Source organism: Mugil cephalus, chromosome 18, assembly GCF_022458985.1.
Source record: "Mugil cephalus isolate CIBA_MC_2020 chromosome 18, CIBA_Mcephalus_1.1, whole genome shotgun sequence".
NCBI classification, from domain to species: Eukaryota; Metazoa; Chordata; class Actinopteri; order Mugiliformes; family Mugilidae; genus Mugil; species Mugil cephalus.
Window position 1 is genome coordinate 3,758,376 of NC_061787.1, and position 27,743 is coordinate 3,786,118.

The following is a 27,743-nucleotide window of genomic DNA, read 5'->3' on the forward strand; positions in this document are numbered from 1 at the left end:
GCCAGAGCTGAGTCAGTTTTGGCAGGGAGACCTGTGAAGAATGAAGGTGGACGTGCTGACTTTCTTGGCTCTGGCTGCAGCCAGCTCCGTCGTCATGGTGACCGGCGGTCGCAGCTCAGGCCGCAGGAAACACAAGGAGATCTTCATCGGAGAGAACAGCAAGTTCAAGTTTGGAGGGTGAGATGCACGGGCAGACACTGCCGCAGGCTTTGCGTTGATACTGATTTGTGCAGACGCCTCGAGCATATTCATGTTTGATTCCATTTTTCATGTCTCATCAGTCTATAATTTTACCATTTGTTTTTTTACGTGCATGTTCAGGTTGGACGTTTAAGTGTGAAAATGGGAAACTTTTTCCACTTGACTTTCTGCATGAGTGAAAAGCTGCAATAGAAAAAGAAACACAATAGTGGCAGAAGGAACAAATGTCTTTGCCAAGAACTTACTATATACTTACTATATACTTCCACCATGGTTTTACAGCAACTCTTTTTAATTACATCTTCTACATGCTCTGTCTAGATAATTAGCTCCACTCCTCCAGCTGTTTATTTAAACGAATGACTCCCGATACTTCCCGATACAGTGACAACGTTGAAATAAGCTGTTACAAGTGTTCGTAAAGTCTGATTTATGTTTTACGCTTTTATTCTTTACGCTTATTTAAGTTTGGTGTTTTCTGTACAACAGGAGTCAAATTTCACATGAAGCTGGTTCTGATTCTGATATTTTGACAAATACTATAAATTTTCATCCATTAAGATGGAAACAAGCTGTCAATTAATCACGTGGATGCAGCTTAACGTGTGAGCAAATGTTTTTACTTCTAGCAAACACCATTAGCATGCATCTGAGCTGTTTGCTAATAAGCACTAAATTAGCTCATGTTTTGACGAGCTAGGTAAAAAGTTAAATGTTTCAGACAGGTTTCGACCAGGCGGGAACCTCCAGGTCTGAGCGATGAAGCCCATGTGGAAGTGCAAAAAGCTGCAGTTCATCCTGTGGCCACTTGAGGCTCCAAAAGGGAGCAAATGCCCATAGACCTCCATGTTAAAAAGCCCAACTTTACAGAATTATTAAACATGTTTACAGCCTGGTACAAAGAACAATTTTGGTCTCAATAGTTTATTTCACTATTCATGACAACTGTGATTAATTTTCTAGCTCATTCATTTATTTTTTGTTAGGTTTAGAATTCTTCATAATTAAGGGTCGTTCCCGCCTTGTGTGACAGGAAGTAGCCAGAGCTAACACGTAGCAGAGAGTTGGGTGGGCGGGTCTCAACGTCCAGGTTACGACCCCCATGTCCATATTTGGAGTATCTGAGAGTGGGCGGAGTAAAGCTCATCCAACATGGCGACCGTGGGTCCCGCCCACTTCAGGCTTCGTTTTCGAGATTCAGAATCTAATGGGTGACGTCACGATGGGTTTGACCATACAGTCAGTGGATCCTGACCATAGATTGTAAACAAATAGCTAAAGCAAGAAGAGCGCCCCCTGGTGACTGGCTGCACGTCCTCCATGTTAGTGGGCGGGACTTGGGCAGAAATAAAACACTAGAATATACGTAAAATAATATTTTTCCAAGGATGGTTTCTGCATTTTCGAGTGTCAATTTTCCTGCTAAGTTTTGTTTAAGTTAGTTATTAGATGCTATAGAAACAGGATGTGACCTCATGATGACCACCAGTTGCCACGCTATCCCTCAGGACTGTGTGAGTTGTTAAAAATAAATAAGTACTGCATGTAATCCGACATTTCTCTGTGACTTGTGGAGGCAGAACAGAGTGCAGTACCAATGCAAGCGAGTGCAAACATGTTATCCACATTTATATACAGTCAATGATCCTGACTTTTCTCTGCTGCCACCTGGACGTCAATGTTGGCATGTTGGCAAAAGTTTGTACAGACATGCCTCTTCTACCATTCCTGTGGTTCTACCAGTGGGTCACATGTTTAATTTTTTACAATAAACTATTGTGGAACCCAGACCAAAGTTCCGGCTTAAAGTTGATCTGGTGTCTCTGATTGCTCTTGATTGGCAGTGAAATCATTTAGATGGGCCCTTTGAGCCTTTTTGAGAAGATGTACTGAAGGTTCTCCATAAAGTACCATCTAGGTACATCAAATGTAAAAGCACTCAGTTAAGTGCAAGCAACTTAACACACATATAAATCCCATTTAGTTTGGAAGGCATGAAGTCATTTATTTAGTCTGCACCAGTTCTTTATATACAATGTTTTAACCAGTTTTAATCATTGATACATAAAATTCTTATATCCACTTCAATCCTCGGGTAAATTTAATGAGCTACTTTCCATCACTCGTGTTTCCTGAGGATCTAACCTTGTTGAATTAACCAGTTATTTGCGTATTTAAGTTTATTTAGTTTTTATTTTATTAGTTTACACATAAACCAATCAGTCAGATAAGTGTGTTGGGGAAGTGGAAAAATTACATTATTTAAGTAGAAATGGTGAGTTCACTGAGGTTCTCTCTTTTATTCAGATTAAAAAGTCCCTGGGGTCATTAACAGGTCATCGATTACAGTACACTTTGCCAGGGAGGTGTAATTCATCGGAAATGAAGAGGTTCCTATGGTTTGACCAATTTCACTTCCCTGTTTCATATAAAAAAAAAACCCACAACCTTTAAAGACAATTTCAGTTCTGTTCATTTTTAGTTCTCAATAATTACACGAGGATGTGTTTAAAGTGACGATGATTCTCCTAAGGCCTCACATCCTGAATTACCTGAAGCGCGTTAACCAGAAGTGGATGAACTGTAAACATTTTATTGACTTCATTGCTGTTTTTATTGCTCCCAGATTCCTCGAACATGATTTGCTAACTTGATAAAGAATCACAACCACAGATCTGGCAAGTTGCCAGACGAGCTGTGTTAGAAAGAAGATGGCAGTTAGATGAGATTTCCATGAAAATATTCACCACAACATGACAATAAATTTACATTGTTATATCTCTGGGTCGCAATGAAATGCTGATATAGAGACAATGATTAAATATCAACCAAACTGAAACTCTTGCAAAGCATCATAAGCCATTATAGACCATAAACTGCTCTATTATTGTTCATGGAATATTATATTATTTCCCTGCTATAAACGCCTGGTTTTACTTCCTGGTATCGACACCGATAACTGACCTCTGCTTTCATTCTGGAACTCTTGTCATGTTTGCTCTTTGTTAGTCACACATGCTGCTGACATTTGACGTGTGTGTTGCAATGGTCAGATAACAATATAACCTTGTTCCGCATGTCAAATGTCGCGGCCCCGCCCCGATTGTTTGAGTGACAGGTGATCCCCGGGAAGTGGAGTGCAGAAACAATGAGGAGATTAGAGCAGTTCAGCAGCAAACATTTGTGGCTGTTAAAGGTTTGAAGGAACGTGTTTTAGTTATGTCTTACCTGCACTTCAGTAGATTAATAATAGAATGCATAACACCAAGATCCTGAAACTACTCTCTAATAGTTTAGACTTGACCTTAATGCCGTAGCCCGACGTGCACGTCCCCAGGAACGTACTTACTCGTATTAAATTAATCAAACTTTATTTATAGAGCACTTTTCATACAAAAAAGATGCAACACAAAGAGCTTTACGTTGAAAACAAACAGCCCTAATCCCCCATACATCATACACTCATTCATGCACACACAGACACACCCACGCGCACAACACACAGCACAACATACTGCACGCATGCATGCTTTTGTATTTCCAGCTGCTTCCCCATCTTTGCATTTTTTGAACTGATTGTTTTGACTCAATCACAATGGAACGTGTTGAGTAAAAGTTACCTGAGTACGAGTAGAAATGTCTCACACATGCGTCGGTGTTTAAATGAGCCTTTAGTCACCCAGACGCACTTATGTTGTTTTCCAGAGAAGGCTTTTTGTTTCTTTAAAGGACAAAATGACTTCACACCCTTATGGCTGCCATGTCCGAAGTAGATCAAATGAATGGTTGTATCGTTTGGGAGGAGTTTTTACAGAGCAACCCAGACTGATGAATAATTACACCATCTATGTCCCACAGTACCCTAAGTCAGTGGTTCCTTCTCTGGGGAAGCTAATTCATTTGAAGAATTATTCAATCAGCAATTTAACCATTTAATTCAATTAATACAAAAATAACTTATATTCTAACTCTAAATTGTGAAATTAAATCCTGACATTTAATATTAGTTATTATTCATTTAGTAACTTTAAGTCCTTTGTTTATAATTAGGACACATTCTCCAAGCTTCATAAATTTACTCTCCATCTTTCTGACAACAGCGACTTTGAAGAAAAAATGCGTCATAGCGTTCATGTTACAGGTTAAACTCAGAGGAGGAAAAATAAGTTTGGTATATTGTCACCGTTTGTTGAACATTAAAATATGTGCAGCAGCTATTGTTGTTTGACAACTCAGAGCTAATTATTTTCCCCAAGTTGCCTTGACCCCAGGTTGGGAACCACTGCCCTAAATGAGCCTTTAGGGCTGAGACACGGTCTGACGTTTGTCTGGCCAACAATGAGCATCTGAGGCCCCGTCACCTACTGGTTGAACCACTGACTGTGACTTTTCTGTGGAAACGAAATCACTCTGATTATCTGATCAGTTTAGCAAACAAGGCCACGAGAAATCAACAGAAATCTAAATTGATACAGTAAAGAGCGAAACCAAGAGGTTCTTCTTGTTTTTATCTTCATCTCATATCAGCATTCACATCCACAAACACTACGACATCAACACAATCATCTAGAATTATTCAGGAGAGATAAGCTCTGTGCAACGTTAATAGCTCTCCCTAGCTTCTTAGCCTCCGCGCTAGCAGCTAACACCTCTTCCTGTTTCCCTTACGATCTTGAATGATGATTACCGACTACTGCCACATGTTGGTATGAAGAGATATTTCCCCTTCTTCCTTAAAAATCACATGAATAAACTATTTAAGCTGAGAATGCAATTTTACTTGTACTTAACCTCACAAACACTAGGAAATGCCATCACATGCCATAATTTTATTCAGTCAACAGTTCAATCCATAGACTGTATATAAATATGAACACAGTGTCCCCACTTCCTCACATTGGCCAAACTGCCTCCTCCTGTTACAAGGAAATGCTGGATTGTACTTATATATGACGTGTATTTTAGTGTTTTGTTTACATGGAGGAGGTGGAGCTTATATAAACTATAGACGACTGTGGCCTCCAGCCACCAGGGGGAGCTCTGCTTACTTTGGCTTCACTTTAGAGGAGCAGTTCCATCTTTATTTAGGGTCTATTGTTCAAACCCTAAATTATTAAGCTAAAGTAAAGATTGAGCAGCCAATCACAGCCTCGCGTAGACAGTCTCAATTCTTAGATAATTATCTGTAACATTATTTGGATTTCATTTGGATTTCTATTTTGTTGTAAACTAATTCAACTTCATGGTGCTCAGGTGACGTACGTGACCACATAAAAACCCGCCGCAAAGTGTTTGATTAGCCAACCAGGTCTTTGTTGGAGCATAAACGTTTCTTTCCCTCAAAATTACATTCGTCTCGTCCACAAAATCTTACGCAATACAGCTCCTCCTCCCCCTCTTAACTCACTCATAACCCAATGAAATAGCAAAAGGCGAACCACAAGAGGGACTAGACGTGGCGACGTGTTAGCCTTGTGTGGTGTGATGTACAGCATGTGATTGTGGTTCTGATGCTCTTGGGGATGCATGCTTTCTGTGCTGTGGTGTGTTTTAAATGAGCACTACTGCGTCTCTTCTGTTCTTGCTTGACCTGCATTGTATTTGTAAATTGCTGCTGCCTTTTAAAAATAATTTTCTTTGCATATTTAAGCTACGTCGATAATATCTTGTATTGCATTTCATTTTTAGGAAGCCCTTTATCACCTGGCCGGGGACTATAGCCGTAAATTAGCTTAATTAGCTAAATCTGCCCACGTTACAGTAAAGTAAAATAATAACTGCCCGTCATGCTGAAGGAAATCCAACAAAAAATCTGAAACAAAGGCACCTGGAATTGTTGTGTTTGGTCAAGAAATGATCAAAAGACCTGGACTGACTAGAAGAGTTTCACATCCTGTGTTGACTTTAGTTAATTAAATTAGCCTTGGGTTTGAGATTAGTACTAAACGTGGTCTGTTTTGGGGCAATGTCGTGTGTGATTCGAAGGTTAATTTAAGGGATTATGGATAATGGGATTTGGCCCAAATTATTTTGTGATCTCACACAGATAGAGGGACAAGTGTGTCCGCTCCATGTTCGCCATTTATTTATTTATTTAATTTATTTATTTATTTCAGATCAAGAGATTTAGACCAGCATCAGTTTCCTCTGGCATAGTTGGTCAGAGCTTCATCCTACGTCAAGATAATGACCCAAAACTTTAGTCCAAGCTCTACCAGAACTACCTCAGGATAAAAACAAGATGGAAAGCTTGAAAATATAGAGTGAACCATGGCCCAGTCTCTAGACTTTAACCCCACGGAGCTGGTTTGTGATTAACTGGACGCTAGAGTGAAAGTAAAGCTCCCTACAAGTGACACACATTTCTGGGAAGAACTCTGTGAAAAATATTTGATTTCCATTTTTAAAAGAAAGAATGTGACAAGTGTGTCCACATGTTAAATCAGACAAAAGTGGTTCCTGGGATGAGTTGGAAAGTTTAATTTTAATTTCAGTTCTTTATCTGGTCTATGCTTTTATTTCATAATAAAATGAGACATTAAACATTTCAATAAAAAAAGAAAGACATAAAGAATAAGAATTTGACTGTGTACATTGACCTAAAAGTTTATTGTGCCTACACTTCTCACAATAACACTTTTGTCAACTTCCTGCCTTCATAAGAAATGAAAACATAACCAGAAACACATGCTCACAATATTTTCCAAAGGTTCCAGTTCATGAATACCCATTTGCTCATAATGTTGTTTAATACTGACTAATAATATTATTTTTAAATATACATTTTATCTAAGTTAATTTCTGTTTCTAAGTTGTTCCATGAATTTACACCTTTTAAGCTGATACTGACTCTAAACTAAAACATACTATTCTTTAGTTTGTACGTAATCGTTGCAGTTTTAAAGTCAGATCAATAAATTTATTTATTTATTCAATTCTTATTCTTGTGCACCTGTGCGCCACAAGTGTGTAACTACGTCTTCACACACACACACATACAGTGCAGCATGTGTCACGTAGCCCGTGCTCAGGCTGTAATTACATCTCGCTCGTGCTCCGGCTAAATGTCAGTCACATACGGTGGCTCGTAGTTTGTGTAACTGCAGCATACGTTTATTTATGTTTTCTGAGGACAGCTCCGACCAGAAACGCTCCATCATTCCCGACAAACTGCTGCGTACTTCACATACTTTGGCTCCTCGTGCCGCTGCAGGCATGCGTCATGTGACCAGAGGGCGGAGCCTCATTCTTTGTTTTTTGGGGGGGACGCGTCAGTCATTTGGTTTGATTTTCATCACAGTTTAGAGGAGGTTTTATGACAAGTGAAGTATGCCTCTACACAACTGGAGATACAAACTGAGGTCACGTGATCACAACGGGCCGTAGAAAGACTGTACAAAAAAAAAACTAAGAGTAGTAGTAGTATTTTATATGAGTGATAATACTGTATAAAAATAATAGTAATAATATATAATACATCTGTATGATAAAATAATGTAACTAGAAACAACTTCTTAAACCTGAAATTCAACGTTTGCTTCTGTTCCTCTGGAAATTTAGTCTTTGTAATTAGTTTTTGTTTCTTTGTAGTCAGTTTGTATCTCTTTGTAGTTAGTTTGTGTCTCTTTGTAGTTAGTTTGTGTCTCTTTGTATTCAGTTTGTATCTCTTTGTAGTTAGTTTGTGTCTCTTTGTAGTTAGTTTGTGTCTCTTTGTATTCAGTTTGTGTCTCTTTGTAGTCAGTTGTAATCAGTTTGTATCTCTTTGTAGTTAGTTTGTTTCTCTTTGTAGTCAAATTGCGTCTTCAGATTGTGTCTTTTTACTCAATTTGCGTCTCTTTGTAGTCAAATTGTGTCTCTTTGTAGTCAAATTGTGTCGTTTTGTGGTCATCTTGTGTATCTTTGTAGCTAGTTGTAGTCATTTTGTGTCTCTTTGTAGTGAGTTGTGTGTCTTTTTAGTCAGTTTGTGTGTCTTTGTAACACGCCTGTTGCTTTGTAGTTCATTTGTGCCTTTTTGAAGTCAGTTTGTGTCTCTTTGATGTAATTTAGTCTCTGTAATTGTTGTGTGTCTCTTTATATTGCAGTAAGTGTTGTCGTCTCTGTAGTTTTTTCCTGAGTCCCTTTATTGGTATTTTGTGTGTCTTTGTAGTCATCTTGTGCTTCATTAAAGTCAGTTTGTGTTTTTTTAGTAGTCGGTTTAGGTTTCTTTGTGCTTATTTTGTCTCTCGTTGTTGTCATTTCATTTCTTTGCATTAAGTTTGTGCCCCTTTTCAGCCAGTTTGTGCCTTGTCGTGGTCAGTTTGTCTGTTTTGTCTCTTTTGTAGTAAAGTGCTTCTTTCTAGTGTGTTTTGATGGAAGTTTAAAAAAATCACACATATTTGCATAAAATGTGTGCACCACTGTCTCTCATGTTTATTAAAATGTGAAGGTTTAATTCTGCTTTTATTGTGAAGAATTAGGAAGAAATTACGGAAATTAAATGCGGTGCTAATGACACACTCCCTGCAGATGCCTTTATCAGACCTGCAGTAGCACAGAGGATTGTTATAATAAAACACAATAATAAAAAAGCTCAGTGTGTGACGGAACGTGAACAATTGTGTGTGTGTGTGCTGCTTATGCATGGAGCGGTGCCACGTCTTTGATCAAGGTTGTGGTTTTTGCAGGTGGAAAGCGAGTTGCAACAAGCGGGGGAGGGAGAAAACCACAAATTGTACTTTCACTAATCAAAACCTGCAATTACAGCCTAATGACTAATCACTCAGCTGTGTGTGTGTGTTTTGTTTCTGCAGACGTATCGACTACAAACTGAAGAAGCAGGACAGCACCAAAACGTTGTTAATAAAAAGTGAACAACTGCTGAGAATCGAGGAGCACGACTTCGCCATGAGACCCGGCTTCGGAGGTCAGACGCACAAACTTTTGTGTTTGTGTCTTTCAAACGCCTTTTCATTGACATAATTTATTCCCTAACCCTCACTGTCATCACAGCTAAGTGGCTAACCCATAGACTGTAAATAAATATGAACAGTGGAGCGGCTCCTTTAAAGAGAAACCAAAGGAAGAATAGCTCCCTCTGGTGTCAGGAGGCTGCAGAACAGGTCATAAGCTCCACCCCCTCCATTTTAGTGGATGGGAATTGGGCCGAACTAAAAACACTAAGATACACGTCACATGTATTTTCAAGGATGATTGCAGTCATTTTAGGTAGTTAATATAATGTTGTTGAATGCTCAAGTGTCAAGTTTAGTTCATTATTTGATGCAGTCATTAAATTTAATGAGGTCAGATTCAACTTGTGCTGTTGTTGGTTGCCACAACAATTCAAAGAAACTGAAATGTTTATTGGAAACTGTTTGTTTTTAGCACCAACGACTACATCAAAATGAGGAACGAAAGCTAGCATGACTTGTGGGTTTAAAGCTAAAATATCCTCTGAAGAGAGTGCATGTTTACTCCTACTACTTCATCTATAAAGATCCAACAGAGCTGAACATTGATCCGGAGATTCACCTTAAAGTTATTCACTGTATTGGCGTTACCGGTCTTAATCTCAAATAAGTAAGTGTAAAATTCCTTATCCCCTGGAAAATAGCTTCAGTTTAGTCAATGTAAGGAAGTGGAGACACGTAGTCCATATTTATATACAGTCTATGCCTGAACCCTGATCCTAACCATAACCTCATCATAACCTTTACCCTAAAACCCTAAAAAGTCTTAACAGATGTTAACCCTCAAAGGGCCCTGGAAGGATGGGTATTCCATGTAAAAATAAATAAATAAAACCGTGCACACACACAGGTAGTCAAACAGTCACAGTGAAACAAAGGCACTCCTCATTTCATCTCTGATCCCTGATGAGTTAATCCTCTCACTCACATACCATCTAAAAATCAGCCCCCGTCCCACGCTGATGATGCGTACGCCTTGGTTTGATGATGTGATGATGGACACTGGGTCACTCAGACAACGGATGTGTCAATCCAAAATCGCCAACACTGACCCAGATAACGCCATTGTGGGGCAGCACAAGTGTGTGTGTGCGAGCATTAATGCATTTGAAATACAGCGTGCTCGCTCAGATGTGATTGAGTGCGTTTGTGGAATATAATGAGTGTGTATGTGTGTGTGTGTGTGTGTGTGTGTGTGTGTGTCGTGTGAGTCGGGGGGATTCGTGTGCATTAATCTGGATTATATTCCAGGTCTGGAGCAGATGGACGGGTGGGAAACGAGTTGACGTCTGCGATAAAGATCATGTGTGTTGGTTACCAGATACAAAACAGTACATTCAGGGAAATTACACACAAAAATAACACAAAATTAACTCAACACTCTTAAAGTGATGCATTGATGTTAAGAAACGTTTAAATTCTGAGCACGTTTAGTCATCACTTGAGATTCTGTGACGTTTACAGATTCAGACTTTATATTTAATATGACGTAAATGCACTTAATCTTGGTGAAACTTGTTTAAATTATACTTTTTATTTTACTATATATTTTACTTTTAAATTGATTAACCAAGTATGTTTTTGAGGATTCATAATGGCTTGTTGAAGTGAACGACCCTCTGGCTGGAATTTTACGTCTCCCTCTCCACATTTAAAGCACAAATACATCCTCATGTCAGTGGTGGCTTTTCCAACGTCTTTAGCCAAAACTGAGGATATTGTCATTTTATTGTTTTGTTTTATGCTGTCATGTTCATTTTGAGTATCTGGGGGCAGCGTTTATTGAGGGTCAGGTACTGGTGTGGTCAGTCAAAGTCAAATTAAAGGAACATTTGTGGTCACAGTGATGGCAGTTAAAGGTTTATAAATATAACCAAGAATGTGTGTGTGTAATGGAATATCTGAGCTATGATTTGGTCGTCCTCTCATCTCATTTTGTTTATGTGCATTGTTGTGTTTGGCCTTGCGTCTCTACAATAACACTAAAGACTTATATAAATGGCAAATTTACAAGAATTTCATGCATCGACCTACAATTGGAAAATGGATGAATGTGGTCAAATACAGTAAAAATGTCATATATCACTAGTTTTCTTTTAAATTAAATGCTAATATCACAGAATGCATCGTTTTATGCTGTAATAACAGTCAGATTAAAATTGTAGTTATAATGGAAGTCAATGGGACATTTTTGGCCACGAGGGTGTCGAGTGACACTACATAAAAAATACTAATGCAGTCAAATCAATTATGTTACTAATCTTTGACATACACAAGCCTCTAATCACCACCAAAGTCCCATCCACCTACTATTTATTTTATGGAAAATAATTCAGCTTTTGTGATTTAAATAAAAAAAAAATGTAATACTTCGTACTTTCAGACTGGAATTTAAAGGGTTAAAATCCTAAAAACTATTGAAGTGTTGGTAGTTTTGAGCAGGTCTGAAGTTGTTTAAGTGATTTATGCAAAAATAAAAAAATAAATAAATATTGATGTATGAGGAATTTATAGCTTTTTTTTTGCCATTAAGTGTTCAGAGGGTGCAAAATGTTTAATCTGGCACTGCAGTATGCCATAGAAACTGTTTTCCTTTTCTAAAATATGATGGAGAAGGGGTGGAATATTCAGATGCAAATATATTGCATGTTTCTTTCTTCCATTTATTATCCTTTTCTTTTGATTATACGTTTTAGAAGTTTGGGTAAATGGGGCGGCTGCGCCGTCTGAATGAGTCCTTAGGTTAAAGGAAGACTGTGTCTGTGGTCTCCATCTGCTCCTTGAAGTTTTTATCGTCACTATTTGCACAATCACAAGAGGCTGCATACCACGACAACGTAAACACGCCTCTCCTGGACAATGCTGTCATTTTTCCTGGGGCTGACAGTCTCTTCCTTTCATTCTTCCAGTCATCTGTTCTGAACTGTCCTCCTCTCCTTCACTTTGAAATACTTGATGTAGTAGTTTCGGCTCCCTCGAGTTTGGATCCTACACACCCTCGGCCTATCCGTTGTCATCCTACTCCCCTCGACCTCCTCAGTCTATATGGCTGGTTGGCGTCTCTGTGGTCCTGCTGGTCTTTCAGGGTGGGGACAACAAAAGAACCACTGTCTGCCCCACTGCCCTGCGGCATTTCCACAGACTATAATTTTACATGGAAAGAAATCTCAGCACGTTGCTCCCCCAGATAAGCCTGAAGCTGTTTAGTGTTTATGCATGTCTGAGACCCACGAAGCCGAAGACTCCAAACCTTCCCCCTCCTCAGATGCCTCCGAAGGCAGTCCAGAAATACTCCACGTGGCATTTCTGGTTATTTCACACACGTGCTGAGGACTAGTAATGTTTCTATATTGAGGTCAACCTTCGAAGGAGCTCTGTAAACTTAAATAAACCCTCCAAACTTTGCTGTCGACGTCACTTCAGTCCACCTCAGTCTTTCCGCGTGGGCATCACGCATCTCGATTCCAAACACCCGTAACTGATTTACTACCGAGGTCGTCCCGTCATATACTGGTACAGTTTCTCAGCAGAGTGACCTCGCTTTGGTTTCAGGTGACAAACATTCTCACAGGTCGGCAGTAATTGCTGTCATAAATAGTATCAAAGGTAATGAAAGGCTGATGATATATTAGGGTTTCAGAATCAGTTAACCCATAAAACTGCTTATACACTCACTTGCCACTTTATTAGGTACACCTGTTCACCTGCTTGTTAACACAAATAGTTAATCAGCCAATCACATGGCTGCAATTCAATGCATTTATTCATGTAGAGGTGATCAAGACAACTTGCTGAAGTTCAAACTGAGCATCAGAATGAGAAAGGAAATGAGATTTAAGTGACTTTAAACGTGGTGTGGTTGTTGGTCTGAGTGTTTCAGAAACTGCTGATCTACTGGGATTTTCACACACAACCATCTCTAGGGTTTAACGGAGAATGGTCTGAAAAAAAGAAAATATCCAGTGAGCAGCAGTTGTTGATGTGAGAGGTCAGAGGAGAATGGGCAGACTGGTTGGAGATGATAGAAAGGCAACAGTAACTCAAATAACCACTGGTTACAACCAAGGAATGCAGAATACCATCTCTGAACGCACAACACGTCCAACCTTGAAGAAGATGGACTACAGCAGCAGAAGACCACACCGGGGGCCACTGCTGTCAGCTAAGAACAGGAAACTGAGACTACAGTTCACACAGGCTCAGCAACACTGGACAATAGAAGATTGGAAAAACGTTGTCTGGTCTGATGAGTCTCGATTTCAGCTGCAACATTCAGATGTCAGGGTCAGAATCTGGAGTAAACAACATGAAAGCATGAATCCATCCTGCCTTGTATCAACGGTTCAGGCTGGTGGTGGTGGTGTAATGGTGTGGGGGATATTTTCTTGGCTCACTTTGGGCCCCTTAGTACAAACTGAGCATGGTTTTAAATGCCACAGCCTACCTGAGTATTATTGCTGACCGTGTCCATCCCTTTATGTCCATAGTGGACCATCTTCTGACGGCTACTTCCAGCAGGATAATGCACCATGTCACAAAGCTCATATCATCTCAAACTGGTTTCTGGAACATGACAATGAGTTCACTGTACTCCAACGGCCTCCACAGTCACCAGATCTCACTCCAGTAGAGGAACCTTTAGGATGTGGTGGAACGGGAGATTCTCATCATAGAGGTGTGATGCCATTATGTCAATATGGACCAAAATCTATGAGGAATGTTTCCAACACCTTGTTGAAAGTATGACACCAAGAATTAAGGCAGGCACAACGACTTCCAGCCTCTCACCACCAACCAGAAGAAACTTGCTGTAAAAAGTTCACAGGTTAAGAAGCCAAAGGATCTTCTCCATTGAGATGTTCATGTATCATAGTTGTGCTGCAGTAGTAGGTCTTAGCTCAATTCTTATGAGTCTGTATGAGTCTGGCAAGATGCAGTTTGAATTGAATATATACAGTATATACATCGATCAGGCGTAACATTATGACCAGTGACAGGAGACGTAAATAATATTTAAACCGCCTTGTGACAACTCAGCATTCTGCTTTTGGACCTGGCATTCATTTATGTGGATTTTGCTTAGAAATGAAGCACCCATCTAGACCATACGAGACCAGACACCCCACCCCATAGCAATGACACTCCTTGATGGCGGCAGCCACAACCCGACAGGATGCTTTAGGAACAACTCAAAAAAACATGAAGAACAGCACAAGGCCTTCAAATTCACTAGATCCCAAAATTACTGTGCTGTCAGAAACCACAGGACACTCTCAGAAGTCACAGCTGTCAAAAGAGACCTACATAAAGTTAGGAACATATATATATATGCATGATACCACTATAGTTTATTCTGTCTCTCCTGCAGGAAGTGGATAATCATTCTTAATCCTCTATACAGCTGACAGTGTTTGAGTCACGGAACAAACAATGAGATGTGTGGGCAGTGATTCGGGGGAAAAACACATCCTAACTGCACGCTGAGGTTTTCTGAAAGGTTAGCTGTGATGTAAAGCACATAAGACCTGCTGTGTGTGTGCGCCTAAAACCTTTTTCCAAATAGGTATTTCATAGGTTATGTAAATAATCTGCAGTCCGCTGTGAGCTGAGCTTTCATTACATTAGCGTCACACATGACTGCACCGGGAGTCCATATAGATTCTGCAGCGTGATGTTTGTGGAGAATGGAGCCGCCCACAGAATCACCCTTTAATCTCCCTCCACCTCTCACCTTGTCTTCCTGTGATTGGTGGCGACGTGCGGCTCCACGGAAACGTTCCCGCAGCCTTAAAGCTGCATTATTCTGCTTATGACTGCGTGAATTGATCCATCTGCAGCGTTGTGTTTCGGGGATTAACACGATTTATTCTAAAACGCAGAGCGCACAGACATTTTGGGGCAAAGAAGCGTGACCTTAAAGCGGCCCTGGGACAAGATTGCACGTGTCATTAATGTAAATCTACACAAGTCCACTGACTCAGATGCTGCAGATTTACCCAAATAAAAGCTGGATTTAGAGACCAGTGGGACAATCTGTCAACACAAGGAGCAATTCAGCGACTTTTAGCTGCATATCCTCGAAAATATTCTACTTTTTAAGTGCATATCTTTGTCTTGCTACAGGCACAAAATCCAAGATGTCAATCACAATAGCATCACTTAACATTACTGGAGAAAGTGGCTACCTGAGAACAGGCTGAGCAGGAACATTCACAAACTGTTTTTCCTCCTGTTTCCTGGTTTGAAGCCCAAAAGTTTATAAATCCAGAAAGTGCAGAGCTCATTCTTAGTGTTATTCTATTTTTACGATTATTTTATTTTGACTCTTATTCTTATGTCTATGTCTGGTTCATATATGTTTTTGTTATCTTGGGACGCTTGGACAAAACAATTCTCCTGTGGGGATCAATAAAGTGATCTTGAATCTTGAATTGAACCTTGACTCATGTTCGCTGCAGCCGTTGGTGGTTCCTCATAGCACCCTGGCTACTGCTGGGGGTGTTTACTGTTTATGTTGGGAAAATGTGTAAGTAGCAGGAAGAAGGAAGTTGTGATAGATTTGATAGCCATTTATCACAGATCAGATCAGGTTGATATGAGGAGTCACACAGAAAATCTCTACAAAGGGCCGCACTCTTGTTTGAGAAATATAAAGGCCACCAAAGCATAAAGGGGTCAGACCAATTCATACAACTGTGTGGCCATCGTGGAAGATGTGGCTGTAGCTCATGATGACATACTTGATAAACAAGGGGACACGATTGGGATCTTATTTCATGTTCATGTTCATGGCCATGGCACGCTAAGGTCAGTGACTGGCTGATCAGTTCAGTGAACCAGAGGACAAGAAGTGATGAAAGTAAAGGCACCTAAGTCCATGAAGGGACACAGAGGCTAGATACTATATGTACGACGGATAGACGGCCGAACAGCTCCTTAAAAATGAAGCTAAGGCAAGTAGAGCTCCCCCTGGTGACTGGCTGCAGTATAGAGCATAAGCTCCACCCCTTCCATGTTAGTGGATGGGACTTGGGACAAATTAAAACACTAAAATACATGTCAAATCATTTTTTTTTTCTTCTGGTTTATGGTTTCTGTCATTTTAGGTAGTTAATATAGGGTTTGGCCAATGCAAGTAAGTGGAAACACATTGTCCATATTTATATAAGACTGGTGGAGTTGTGTGACCTGCACAAACTTGCACAAATTCATGCTTCTGTGTCACTTACTTTTATTCTTTATGTATACCGTTTTTATTTAGTATCTACGGAAGAGTATTAAGGCCACCCATGAGGGAAAAAAATCATCAATCAATCAACATGTTCTTTGACAAAAAAGTCAAAATTTCAAGAAAAAGTTAAAATTTTGAGAAAAAAGTTAAAATTTCGAGAATAAAATCGAAATTTTAAGAAAAAAAAAACAACCACCACAGCTACTTACATCTGGATGCTACAGGCGCGTCATAGTCCACTGATATGGAGCGCTACTGCTTTTGTTTCAAGTCTGCATCAAAAAGAAATTTGGAAAACCCGCAGAAATTTTCTAAACCCAGGCCTGCCCAGCTCCACATTTACACAATACAACACAGACTACAGCCCCCTGCTGGTATAAAGAGGTATTTCCTCTCATGTGCAGAACACATGTACCAGCTGCTCATTGGTCTTGTGGAAATATAACAGTCGGCCTTCCTATCAGCCTCTCTACCTTCATTTAATTTAGTAACTAAAACAGTGGAAGTTATGAGATAATGCAATTCTCAAATCATCAAAAAAACAAAACAAAGAGTGTTAAATCATCCAGACCTCGTGTGCTGGTCGTGTATAAACACAGACACACTCCCTGGTTTGTGACCTCCGTCTGGACGTGGTCTACCAGGTCACATTCCTGTTCTCGCCATCAAGGACAGCGTGGATTTTTTTTGTGTGTGTGCGCGCCTGCATGCAAAGAGTGTTCATTTTCCTCGAATGTTAGCGGGCCGGCAGCTCGATAAACACTTTATTTAATGAAGTGCGTCTGACAGCCAGGAGCATAAAGCTTCTGCCACAGCCTGGCTTTGTCCTTGAGTGACTCGTTAAAAGCACCAACAGTGCAGACTCAACATTCGGCGTAGCCCTGACAACCGCTGCTGTCGGTGGGAAAAGCCTGAGACAGAAGGTCACTCTGTCTCTCTTCTCTTTACTGCTACACTTCAGAGTTGTTGAAGTGGATGTTTGATAAAGAGACACGTGCTGAAGGAGTTTTAGCTGGATACTCTTGGACATTTTGAAGCTCTGAGACTCTGCTCCTTGCTGGTTCATCACTTCCACATATTTCAGTGTGTAGTTTTGAGCCGCTTTGCCCTGAAATCCCTGTGTCCAGCTCCCTGGGTGAAGGTAGAAGCTCAGACTGCGCAGACCTGACTCGTTTCTTCTCATACACCCCCTTCCACTCACTGCTAAACTTTATCTTTTCCAGTTTGTGGCGGTTGTAAAAGCACTATCTATGCTTGTGGTTGAGGCAGGAATGAACTAATTTGCGTTGCTCAGGATGCAGCCGTGGATAAATCCTAAAATTAGCCCGTGCAGATTTACAGAGAAGGACAGGACCACGGAGCTATAGTTGGTTATGGGAAAGACCAAGCGTCTGTCTCGAACCCCGTCTGGTCATGATTGCTGTTCGGAAGCAGAGCAGCAAACCGTGGCAGCGATTGGGCGGGGATTTGCCGCCGTTTAGCTATTTCTGCTCTGTTTGTGTGCACAAATCAGGTTGTTCGGGTTTAGTGGTTAAACAAGCGTAATCTGCTAATGAGGCGGATGGAGGAGGGGGGAGTGCTGAAGACAGATGTTGATGGCTGCGGTGAAGCTGACGGCGACAAGACAAATGGACAGGCGATGGGATTAAGAAAAGAGACTTAACTCTGACCCTGATTTACAGTTTAATTTTTTGTAGCAACATTCTTGCAAAATAATTTACGTTTTTCACAAAGGTTTACTCATATTAATGTGTTAAACGCCTCTGAAACATAATGTATGTCATTTTAGGCAAAAAAAACAAAAAAAACAAACAAACAAAAAAAAAAACACTGGGTTGCTGGTCCCATCCTGGCTCTAGTTTTTTCCAGTGTGTTCAGCAGCGTTGCCACAAGTTGGGCCCGATCGACCCGACGCCTGTTGATGACGTCACCTGTATGTTCGGCTCGGGCTGCGAGATCGGCTCGTGTTTTTTTTTTTAAACTTTATTAACATATACAAACAAACATGTCATCGGCTAGTGGTTTAATTTATTTTTCCACAATATAAATAAATATAAATTTGGAAGAGATAGCGCGATTAACTTTTTTATGTATAATTTTTAGATTTCCAGAAAAGACAAAAAATATAATGAAAACTCGTTATTCATAAAAAAGAAAGTAATAAAATGACCAAAAAAATCGAATTCAATCCATTCAACTCAGAATAAAAAAAAAGTTTTATCCTTAAAAAGACTCAATAATAAACAGCTTTTATCAATTTTTCCAGAGAATAAAATGACAAAACAAAACAGCTAACCGCTAAACTGCTAACCTCGAGCAGATCTGGTACCTAGACCGTGTCTGCGGTCTTTCAGCAGATTCAAGAGTCGGACACAAGAAGTAAAACAGAAGTAACAAAAGTGCTTATCTTTATTCTTCATTTTCATCTCATCTCAGCTTTCAAATCCACAAAAGTGTTCATAACAACAAATACTGTTTCAGTTTGGCCCATGTCCCATCCAATAACGTTAAGGGTATTAAGGGTAGTTTAAGCTGCAGCCTCCAGCCACCAGGGGGAGCTCTACATGTTTTGGCTTCATGTCAGAGGAGCAGTTCCATCGTCCATCTTTATTTACAGTCTATGCTCTGAACTAAAATGAGTTTTCAGCACATTGCCGGCATCTTCTGCATCTATTTAGTTCTGGGTGTTAAGGTTAGGGTTAGTTCTGTCCTCTACTTGCTAACACTACACATACTTTGCAAATTCACACAGATTGGACCCTCTGGTGGGTAGTTTTGACCTGTGAGTCGAATGTGAGCAAATCATTGGCTTCAGACTTTTTGATCTAGACACAATTAACCTGAAGAATGACCGGTATTTCTTTGCTTTCTTTGATGTTGGTTCATGTGTCTGTTTGTCAATACCAAAGTTAAGTCCTCGCTGACTGTGGCCTTCTTCCCTTTTCTTTCCTTTTCTCTTGCGCTCACGTATTATTTGTGAAGGAGACTGTGTTGTGTGTTTTAGGTTTTGCAGGTGTTTAGTTTCATGAGCTAAAAGTTGCCCCCCCTTCCCCCCCAGCTCTGGTATGTTCAACTTTAAGCTGTTCCTGTCGCCTCTGATTTATGGGTCCGGTGACTAATGACGCTCCATCGTTCATCATTTCAGGTGCAGCCATCCCCGTAGGCATCGACGTGCAGGTGGAGAGCATCGATAGCATCTCGGAGGTCAACATGGTGAGAAAGCTCTGACTCCGGGTCAGACTCGGTCAGCTCAGACAACTGCAGCACGAGGAAATCATGTCATTTTAGGAAAAGTTTAAAACAAGTTTCTCATTAAAGTCTTGAAAACGCATGTCACTTAAAACTTGCATTTATGTAAAGTTAGAAGTTTAGACTTTTAAATTGATCAATGAGGCCTTAAACAGTTTAGTAACTCTTCAACCACGAATTACATATAAAAAGAAGATAAAGGGTTTATGTGCACATTCGATTTCAATTTTGTGTGAAAGAAAGTTGTGATGCTTTACTTTTTTTGTCAGTGTTCACCGATCAGCCATAACATTACGATAGCCGTCAGCCGAAATGAATGTTACCAGCTACATAAGCACTAATACAGACCACGGAGGAGCGACAGTCGTAGGCCAGAGGCGTTGACTTGACCTCAGATCTGACCCATGGATCCCGCATCGCTCAACCTGCAGGACTTGAAGGATCTGCTGGACACCTTCAGGGGTCTAGAGGAGTCCTTTCCTCGAGGTGTCAGGGCGGTTTTTGTTGGTAAAAGGAGGGACCGGCTGAAGTGTTCGAGTAGGTTAACTTCAAACAAAAGTGAGAATAAACAGGACTTCAGAGATTGTAGTGACACAGCTTCAAGGCAGCAGTGACGTCACCTCCTGTCGCTTCCCTTTGTCTGGCGCGTGACCCCTCGAGTGGTCCGCTTTGAACTCAGCTCCCCTCTCGCTAACAGTTCCTACCATCTGCATGGATTAATGGTGGAGGGGGGGGGTGTTGTCATGGCGCCCTGAAGTGGAACGGTGGACATCCGCATGTGGTCTGTTCCTGGACCCACTTCAGTCTGACACTAGATTACTGAACAGGACTCCACGCTGGGACAGATATTTTATAAAACAATCTTTGCAAACTCCAAAAACTTCAACGTAAGAAAAATGTGTTTATGTAATTTAATTTTCGTGTAGATCTTGGAAAGCAGAACACACACTTTCGAAACACAAGGAAATGCAGTTTTAGAGGATATGTGATAAGAGTTTGATAACTGTGGCAAACGTGACAAACATCTCCACTTGGTTTTGTTGCATCCCACAGGACTTCACCATGACCCTGTACCTGCGTCACTACTGGAAGGACGAGCGGCTGTCGTTCCCGTCCAAAAACAACCTGAGCAGGACGTTCGACTCCCGACTGGTGAAGAAGATCTGGGTCCCCGACGTCTTCTTTGTGCACTCCAAGCGCTCCTTCATCCACGACACCACCATGGAGAACATCATGCTGCGGGTTTACCCCGACGGAAACATCCTCTACAGCGTCAGGTACAGGACAGGTGTGGCCGGAGACGCCCGAGGGTCGACTGCCTTCGACCAGATAGTCAGGAATGAATTCAAGAAGTCAAGAAAAGATGGTCCAAAACCAAAAACGTTTTTGCAAAATTCAAATATTCAAAGGGAAAAGCATCATTTTGTCTCATTGTTATTGCCCATAGACTGTATATAAATATGGACAACGCATCCCCACGTCTTCTCTAACTGGTGCTATTTTCCCAGGGATGCGAGCGGCGCCATCTTGTGTGCTGTGATATCAATGACCCGGCCACACTTCCTCCAGACTCACTCGTGTTTTTATTTAATTAATACCAAGCTCTGCTCTACCTCCACCATTTACAAGAAAATCTACTTATATTTAAATACTGTTTTTATAACTCTCATGGCCTCACGGGACTGCTTTATGGAGGGGTTGGCATGGAAACTGGTTGTCACCATTATGTGACATCCTGTTTCTATGGCATCAAATAACAAACTAAAATTAAACTTATCCAGTAAACATTGAACATTTATCAACTACCTAAAATGTCAGAAACCATCTTTGAATTTTTTTTTATTTGACGTGTACTTTAGTGTTTTAGTCCCATTCACTAACATGGAGGAGGTGGAGCTTATACTGCAGCCTCCAGCCACCAGGGGGAGCTCTACTTACTTTGGCTTCTCTTCAGAGGAGCTGTACCCTCATCCATTTTCATTTCCTTTTATTGGAATAATTAAGAATCTAAGCATCTTAAACTCTTGCTCTGTGCTTTAAAGCTGCAGCTTTATCGACTGTTTGAGTGAAAGAGGCCGAAATAACGAAGTGTTATCCTCAGGTTTCCATGGTAACTGCAGCAGAGGTACAGGACACGACTAAACACTGTGTGTGTGTGTCTTTGTCTGTGTGTGTTTAAGGGTCACGGTGACGGCTCTGTGCTCCATGGACTTCAGTAGTTTCCCTCTGGACACACAGAACTGTTCACTGGAGCTGGAGAGCTGTGAGACAACACACGATACGACACAATACGACACAATACGACACAATATAACACAATACGACACAATATGACACAATATGACACAATATAACACAATACGACACAATATGACACAATATAACACAATACGACACAATACGACACAATATGACACAATATAACACAATACGACACAATACGACACAATATGACACAATACAACACAATACAACACAATACGACACAATACGACACAATGTAACACAATACGACACAATACGACACAATGTAACACAATACGACACAATACCACACATAATGACACAATACAACACAATACGACACAATATGACACAATACAACACAAAACCATACAATACGACACAATACAACACAATATGACACAATGCAACACAATACGACACAATACGACACAATACCACACATAATGACACAATACAACACAATACGACACAATACGACACAATATGACACAATACAACACAATACGACACAATACGACACAATACGACACAATGTAACACAATACGACACAATACGACACAATGTAACACAATACGACACAATACGACACAATACGACACAATGTAACACAATACGACACAATACGACACAATATGATACAATGCAACACAATACGACACAATACGACAAATACGACACAATATGACACAATACAACACAATACGACACAATATGACACAATGTAACACAATACGACACAATATGATACAATGCAACACAATACGACACAATATGATACAATGCAACACAATATAACACAATACGACACAATGTAACACAATACGACACAATACCACACATAATGACACAATACAACACAATACGACACAATACGACACAATACGACACAATGCGACACAATACGACACAATAAACACAATACGACACAATATGAACAATGAACACAAACGACACATGAACACATACGACACAATACAACAAATGACAATGAGGATGACTACGATCACACACATCATCGCTCTCCCTCCTACCATTCCTCACTTATCTTTACTCCTGTCTCTCTTTGTCTTTGTCTCCCCCTCTTCTCCCTCTTTCCGTCTCCCCCTCCTCTCTGTCTCCCCCTCTTCTCCCTCTTTCCGTCTCCCCCTCCCCACCGTCTCCCCCTCCTCCCCCCTCCCCCCGTAGATGCCTATAATGAGAACGACCTGATGCTCTACTGGAAGAACGGGAACGACTCTCTGAGGACGGATGAGATCGTCCTGTCTCAGTTCTTCATTGAACATTTCCACGCCTCCAGTGGTCTGGCGTTCTACAGCAGCACCGGTGAGTGTGTCACTCACACACACAGACACATAGAAACTCACACACAAAGACTCGTATCCAGAGGAGGAGACGTGTCCATCACCATTCTGTCTGTCTGTGTGTGTGTCTGTCTGTGTGTGTGTCTTTGTCAGGTTGGTACAATCGTCTCTTCATAAACTTCATCCTGCGTCGCCACATCTTCTTCTTCATGCTGCAGACGTACTTTCCCACCATGCTGATGGTCGTCCTGTCCTGGGTCTCCTTCTGGATCGACAGGAGGGCCGTCCCTGCTCGAGTGTCTCTGGGTACACACACACACACACACGCACACACACACACGCACACACACACACGCGTCATTAGAGGCGATTAGAACGCACTAGAAGCATGAATGAATAATATTAAATAAATATCTTTGGAACCATTTCGTGGATTGTGATGAGTCGGGTGGATCCCAGTCATTTCGGGATTCTCAAGCTTTTCCGTCTATTGCCCTAATTCCATTTTATCCAGTTTTATGACCCAAATATCTGCAACACTAATGACGTTTCAGCCCATCTCACATGTACTTTGCTAATTAGAAAATGTGTCGTCGTTACAAAACGTCACTCTAATCCCCTCCTGTGATAGATAGATAGATAGATAGATAGATAGATAGATAGATAGATAGATAGATAGATAGATAGATAGATAGATAGATAGATAGATAGATAGATAGAAATTTAATGTTCAGTTTAAAAAAGTAGTGCAGTAACAGTGGATCATTAACGGAGACTAAATATTTTATCGTATTTCCCAGGGACGGGTTGAAATGAATCTAAAGACCCAGACAGAACCGAGCCTAGAAGGTGTCCATCGTTACAAAGCTTATTTATTTTATTCAATATCTGCTAAGCTGAGGAGTCTGGTGGAAAAACATGAATAATTATGCCATGAAACCTGGAGAGGACGTCTCAAGTTACACTGATTTATCTTATGAAACATTGCGCACAACACAGGGTAGTTCTTTAAATTTAAATGTATTTAAATTTAAATGAATTATATGAGAAAATGTGATTTTTATAAAGAAAAAGAAGTTAAAGGAGATGAAACTTTACCATATTTACCAGGGACGACCTGAAATTGATGTAAAAACCTCAGACTATCTTTGTTGTACACAGACAGGTTTGTTTTCCACATTTAAATGTTCACATGTATTATATTTACCATTTAGATGATAGTCTTTTATGAGTTTCACACTGATCACCCCAAAAAAAGGTTCTCATTCATCCAGGTCACTTTATAAATAAATAAATATATAAAACATAAACAACTATTGCTGAGTTTCTCGAACGACGTTTAACTGGGGAAGCTTCCTCTGTCCTGAAAGACGTGGAATTCCATTAATGAGTGAAACTTTTTTATTTATTTCTGTATTTTCTGCTGCAGGTATAACCACGGTCCTCACCATGTCCACCATCATCACAGGAGTGTCGTCCTCTATGCCTCAGGTAACTAACGGAGACAGAGTCTAAATGTAAATGAGCCCAAACGTCTTCATTCATCTGAGAGAACTCCTCCCTTTACTTTATGATGTCATGATGTTTATGAGACAGAAAAGGGGTGAGATGGGATGAGGAGGAGACGTGTAAAGTCTCTGTGATGTGTCTCGTCCAGGTGTCCTATGTGAAGGCCGTGGACATCTACCTGTGGACCAGCTTCCTGTTTGTCTTCCTGTCTGTGATCGAGTACGCGGCCGTGAACTACTGCACCACTCTGGAGGAGATGAGGAAGATGAAGAGGGGGAAGGTGAGACACCCCCAACAACTCCCCCAACAACTCCCAGAGAAGAAGAGAGTCACGACATGTTCATATTTTACTCAACGTCTACCTCTAGTGGACAAACACAGGCATTACACCAGGAGCCCCCTCCGGCCTGCAGCGTGTGTGTGTGTGTGTGGGGAGATATTTATACAACCTTTGGTATTTTGTGACAAAGATTTGGAGTATTTTTAGAAAGCAGTCAGCCAGTCAGCAGCTCATTGGTGTGCATCAAACTGAGGTATAACATGACACATATTTGACATTAGAAAAATCCCACAGGACACCACAACAGCATAATGTAATCTACTCACAATTTACTCACAATTTACTGACCCGGTGTGAAATCTGGGCCTGTTTAGTTGAACACACAGCTGATATACTTGGAGGAATTCACGAAAGACACACACGAAGATCCTCCCCGGCAGCTCCAGTCTCTCTATTTTAGTTGCTTGAAAAAGCTCAGCTCGCATAGACAGTTTGTGTTCTCCTAGAATCTAGATGAGTTGACTCAAAAATAAATAAATAAATAAATGAAATACAATAAAATTAAAATAAATATAGAAATACAGAAATTCATCATCGCTAAATATATAACTACTGATTGATAGTCTACATTTCAAACATGTTAGTAATGAAAACAAAATTAAAAAATAGATAAAAAAAGAATAAAAAACATAATAGTGTATATAATAATGAAAACTGTAAAAATATATAAATAAATATGAATAATAATGATGTTACATAAAAAGATAAATAATTATATTGATATTTGATATGTAAATATCATAAATACAGATATCATGTATATTACAAAACTATATGAAATTTCTTTACAGTGTTTTATATAAATAGATACAAATCTATGACTTAAAGAACCTTTATTACTTTAAAGAACCATATAAAGAATGCAGAGAACATTTCCCCAAACAAAGAGGTTCTCCAGCTGGTGCTAAACCATATAAGAACCGTTATTGGATCTTTAACAACGCGTTTTTGTTTCTTTTCTCTCCTCTTAAGATCCCGTCCACCTTCAACGCCAGCCAGGCGATGGCCTTCGACGGCTGTTTCCATGACAACGACATCGAGCTGACTCCATTCCCCCGGCTGGCGCCCACGCTGACCTCTGACCCCCTCACCACGCCGACCCAGAGCCCAGAAGTGCGCCCCGCGGAGGGGACCCGCCTCCGCCGGCAGCGCTCAGTGCGGGAGAACGTGGACCTGCTGGTCAGCAACAGCTACATGATCGACTCGTACTCCCGTCTGGCCTTCCCTCTGTCCTATCTGCTCTTCAACACCATCTACTGGAGCCTGTACTCCTGATCCTGCTGCTCCAAACTCTGCATCCACAGACTCAATCACCTCAACGAACTGACTCTTGACTGGAGACGGGAGCTCACGTACTCAGCTCCAGCAGCTTCGCCAAAAGTCTTTGCAGAAGAGATTGAAATAAAAACACTCAAGTCCCTTCGACTGGACGGGAACTGTAGTCGACGTGGCTTAAATCCTGTGTGATCTTTATATGTGTCTTTTCTTGTTGTGCTTCCTAAAGCTTTTATTTCTTAGAAAATTAGAGCGAAGGTCATGTCAAAATGTGTCACAAATGTGTTACTTTTTTTTTAAATAAAGCATCTTGTTTTTGATGAATGATGTGATTGGAGCAAACCAACTACTGTCCGTGTTTAAATATTTTTAATTGTAATGTAAACTGACTCTATGTGTTCTAGGTTAATGACTCTTAACGATGAAACTGAAATCATAGTTTTTGTACTGTTAAAATGTTTTACTTTGGAAAACGTTTACCAGCTAGTCCAAAATAGCCATATCAAGGAGTTTGAATTGTGCCACGTCATCAGTTTTATCTATTTATTTATTAATTTATTTGTTCTTCCCTCTGCCACTGATGTCAGGGACATGGATGAGTCTGATTAAATACAGTAAAAATGTAAATATTTACTGCTTTTCCTTAAAATGAATTGCTAACATTGCAGAATGCAATCAGATCAATTTTATTGCTTATCTTTGGCATATTCAAGCCTCTAATTACCACTAAAGCCGCATCAACCTACTGTTTATTTTCATGGAAAAAGATTTTTTTTTTGTCTGTTTGTTTTTTGTACAAGAAAAAAAAAAGAAAAAACATTTAATACTTCATATTTTCAGACTGGCATTTCAAATCGTGAAAACCATTGAATTTTTTAGAGCAGGTCTGAAGTTGTTAGAAGAAATATTGATGTATTAGGATTATATGTTTTTTTGCACATGTACATTTTTTGCTATCACGGTGTCTGTGTCCAGAGTAAAAGACGCTGGACTTCAAAAATGTAAATAAAAATAAAATTATCACCAAATGAAAAAAAATAAAAAAAAAAACTTGGAAAAAATGTACATAAATGCCCGAGTGGTGCCGTATCCATGGCAACTGCTGAATTTCTGTACGGCTGGCTAAGTAACGTAAACGGGCGTTACTGGACGCAAACGTGGAAGACGCCGCAAAGACGAAAGACTGAGCCTGACGCCTGTTCAGGTGAAAGAAACAGGTGACAGGTGAGATTATCCGTTTTTGTCAATAAAAAAAAAAGCAAAAGGCATGACGCGCTTCTTTTGCTTCAAAAGATTAATAAATAAGTGGGTGGAAAAAACTAACTTTAGCATTTACCGTTAACCAGCGGCCACCGTTAGCATCGTTATAACGTGTTTGTTTTGGTTCGATTTATGGACGTTAACCGGGTTAGCTAACGGCAAGAAGGCGGACGGTTAGTTA

At 40.3% G+C, this 27,743-nt stretch overlaps 1 protein-coding gene across 1 annotated transcript; it reads left to right on the plus strand.

The window, feature by feature from the left end:
• On the plus strand, positions 1-27,330 carry LOC124995400 (gamma-aminobutyric acid receptor subunit rho-3-like). Its single transcript, XM_047567703.1, has 10 exons — positions 1-177; positions 8,991-9,103; positions 19,526-19,593; positions 20,683-20,906; positions 21,810-21,892; positions 23,063-23,200; positions 23,332-23,484; positions 24,608-24,669; positions 24,836-24,967; positions 26,000-27,330. The coding sequence occupies exons 1-10, from the start codon at positions 41-43 to the stop codon at positions 26,300-26,302; spliced, it is 1,413 nt and encodes a 470-aa protein (XP_047423659.1). The 5' UTR covers positions 1-40; the 3' UTR covers positions 26,303-27,330.
• Positions 27,331-27,743: the final 413 nt, after the last annotated feature.

Excerpts from the sequence above, each read along its gene's own strand:
- LOC124995400 (XM_047567703.1), top strand. The coding sequence starts at position 41 with ATGAAGGTGGACGTGCTGACTTTCTTGGCTCTGGCTGCAGCCAGCTCC. Across the intron at positions 21,893-23,062 it reads TTCACTGGAGCTGGAGAGCT|ATGCCTATAATGAGAACGAC; the intron begins GTGAGACAACAC and ends CTCCCCCCGTAG. Across the intron at positions 23,201-23,331 it reads GGCGTTCTACAGCAGCACCG|GTTGGTACAATCGTCTCTTC; the intron begins GTGAGTGTGTCA and ends TGTCTTTGTCAG.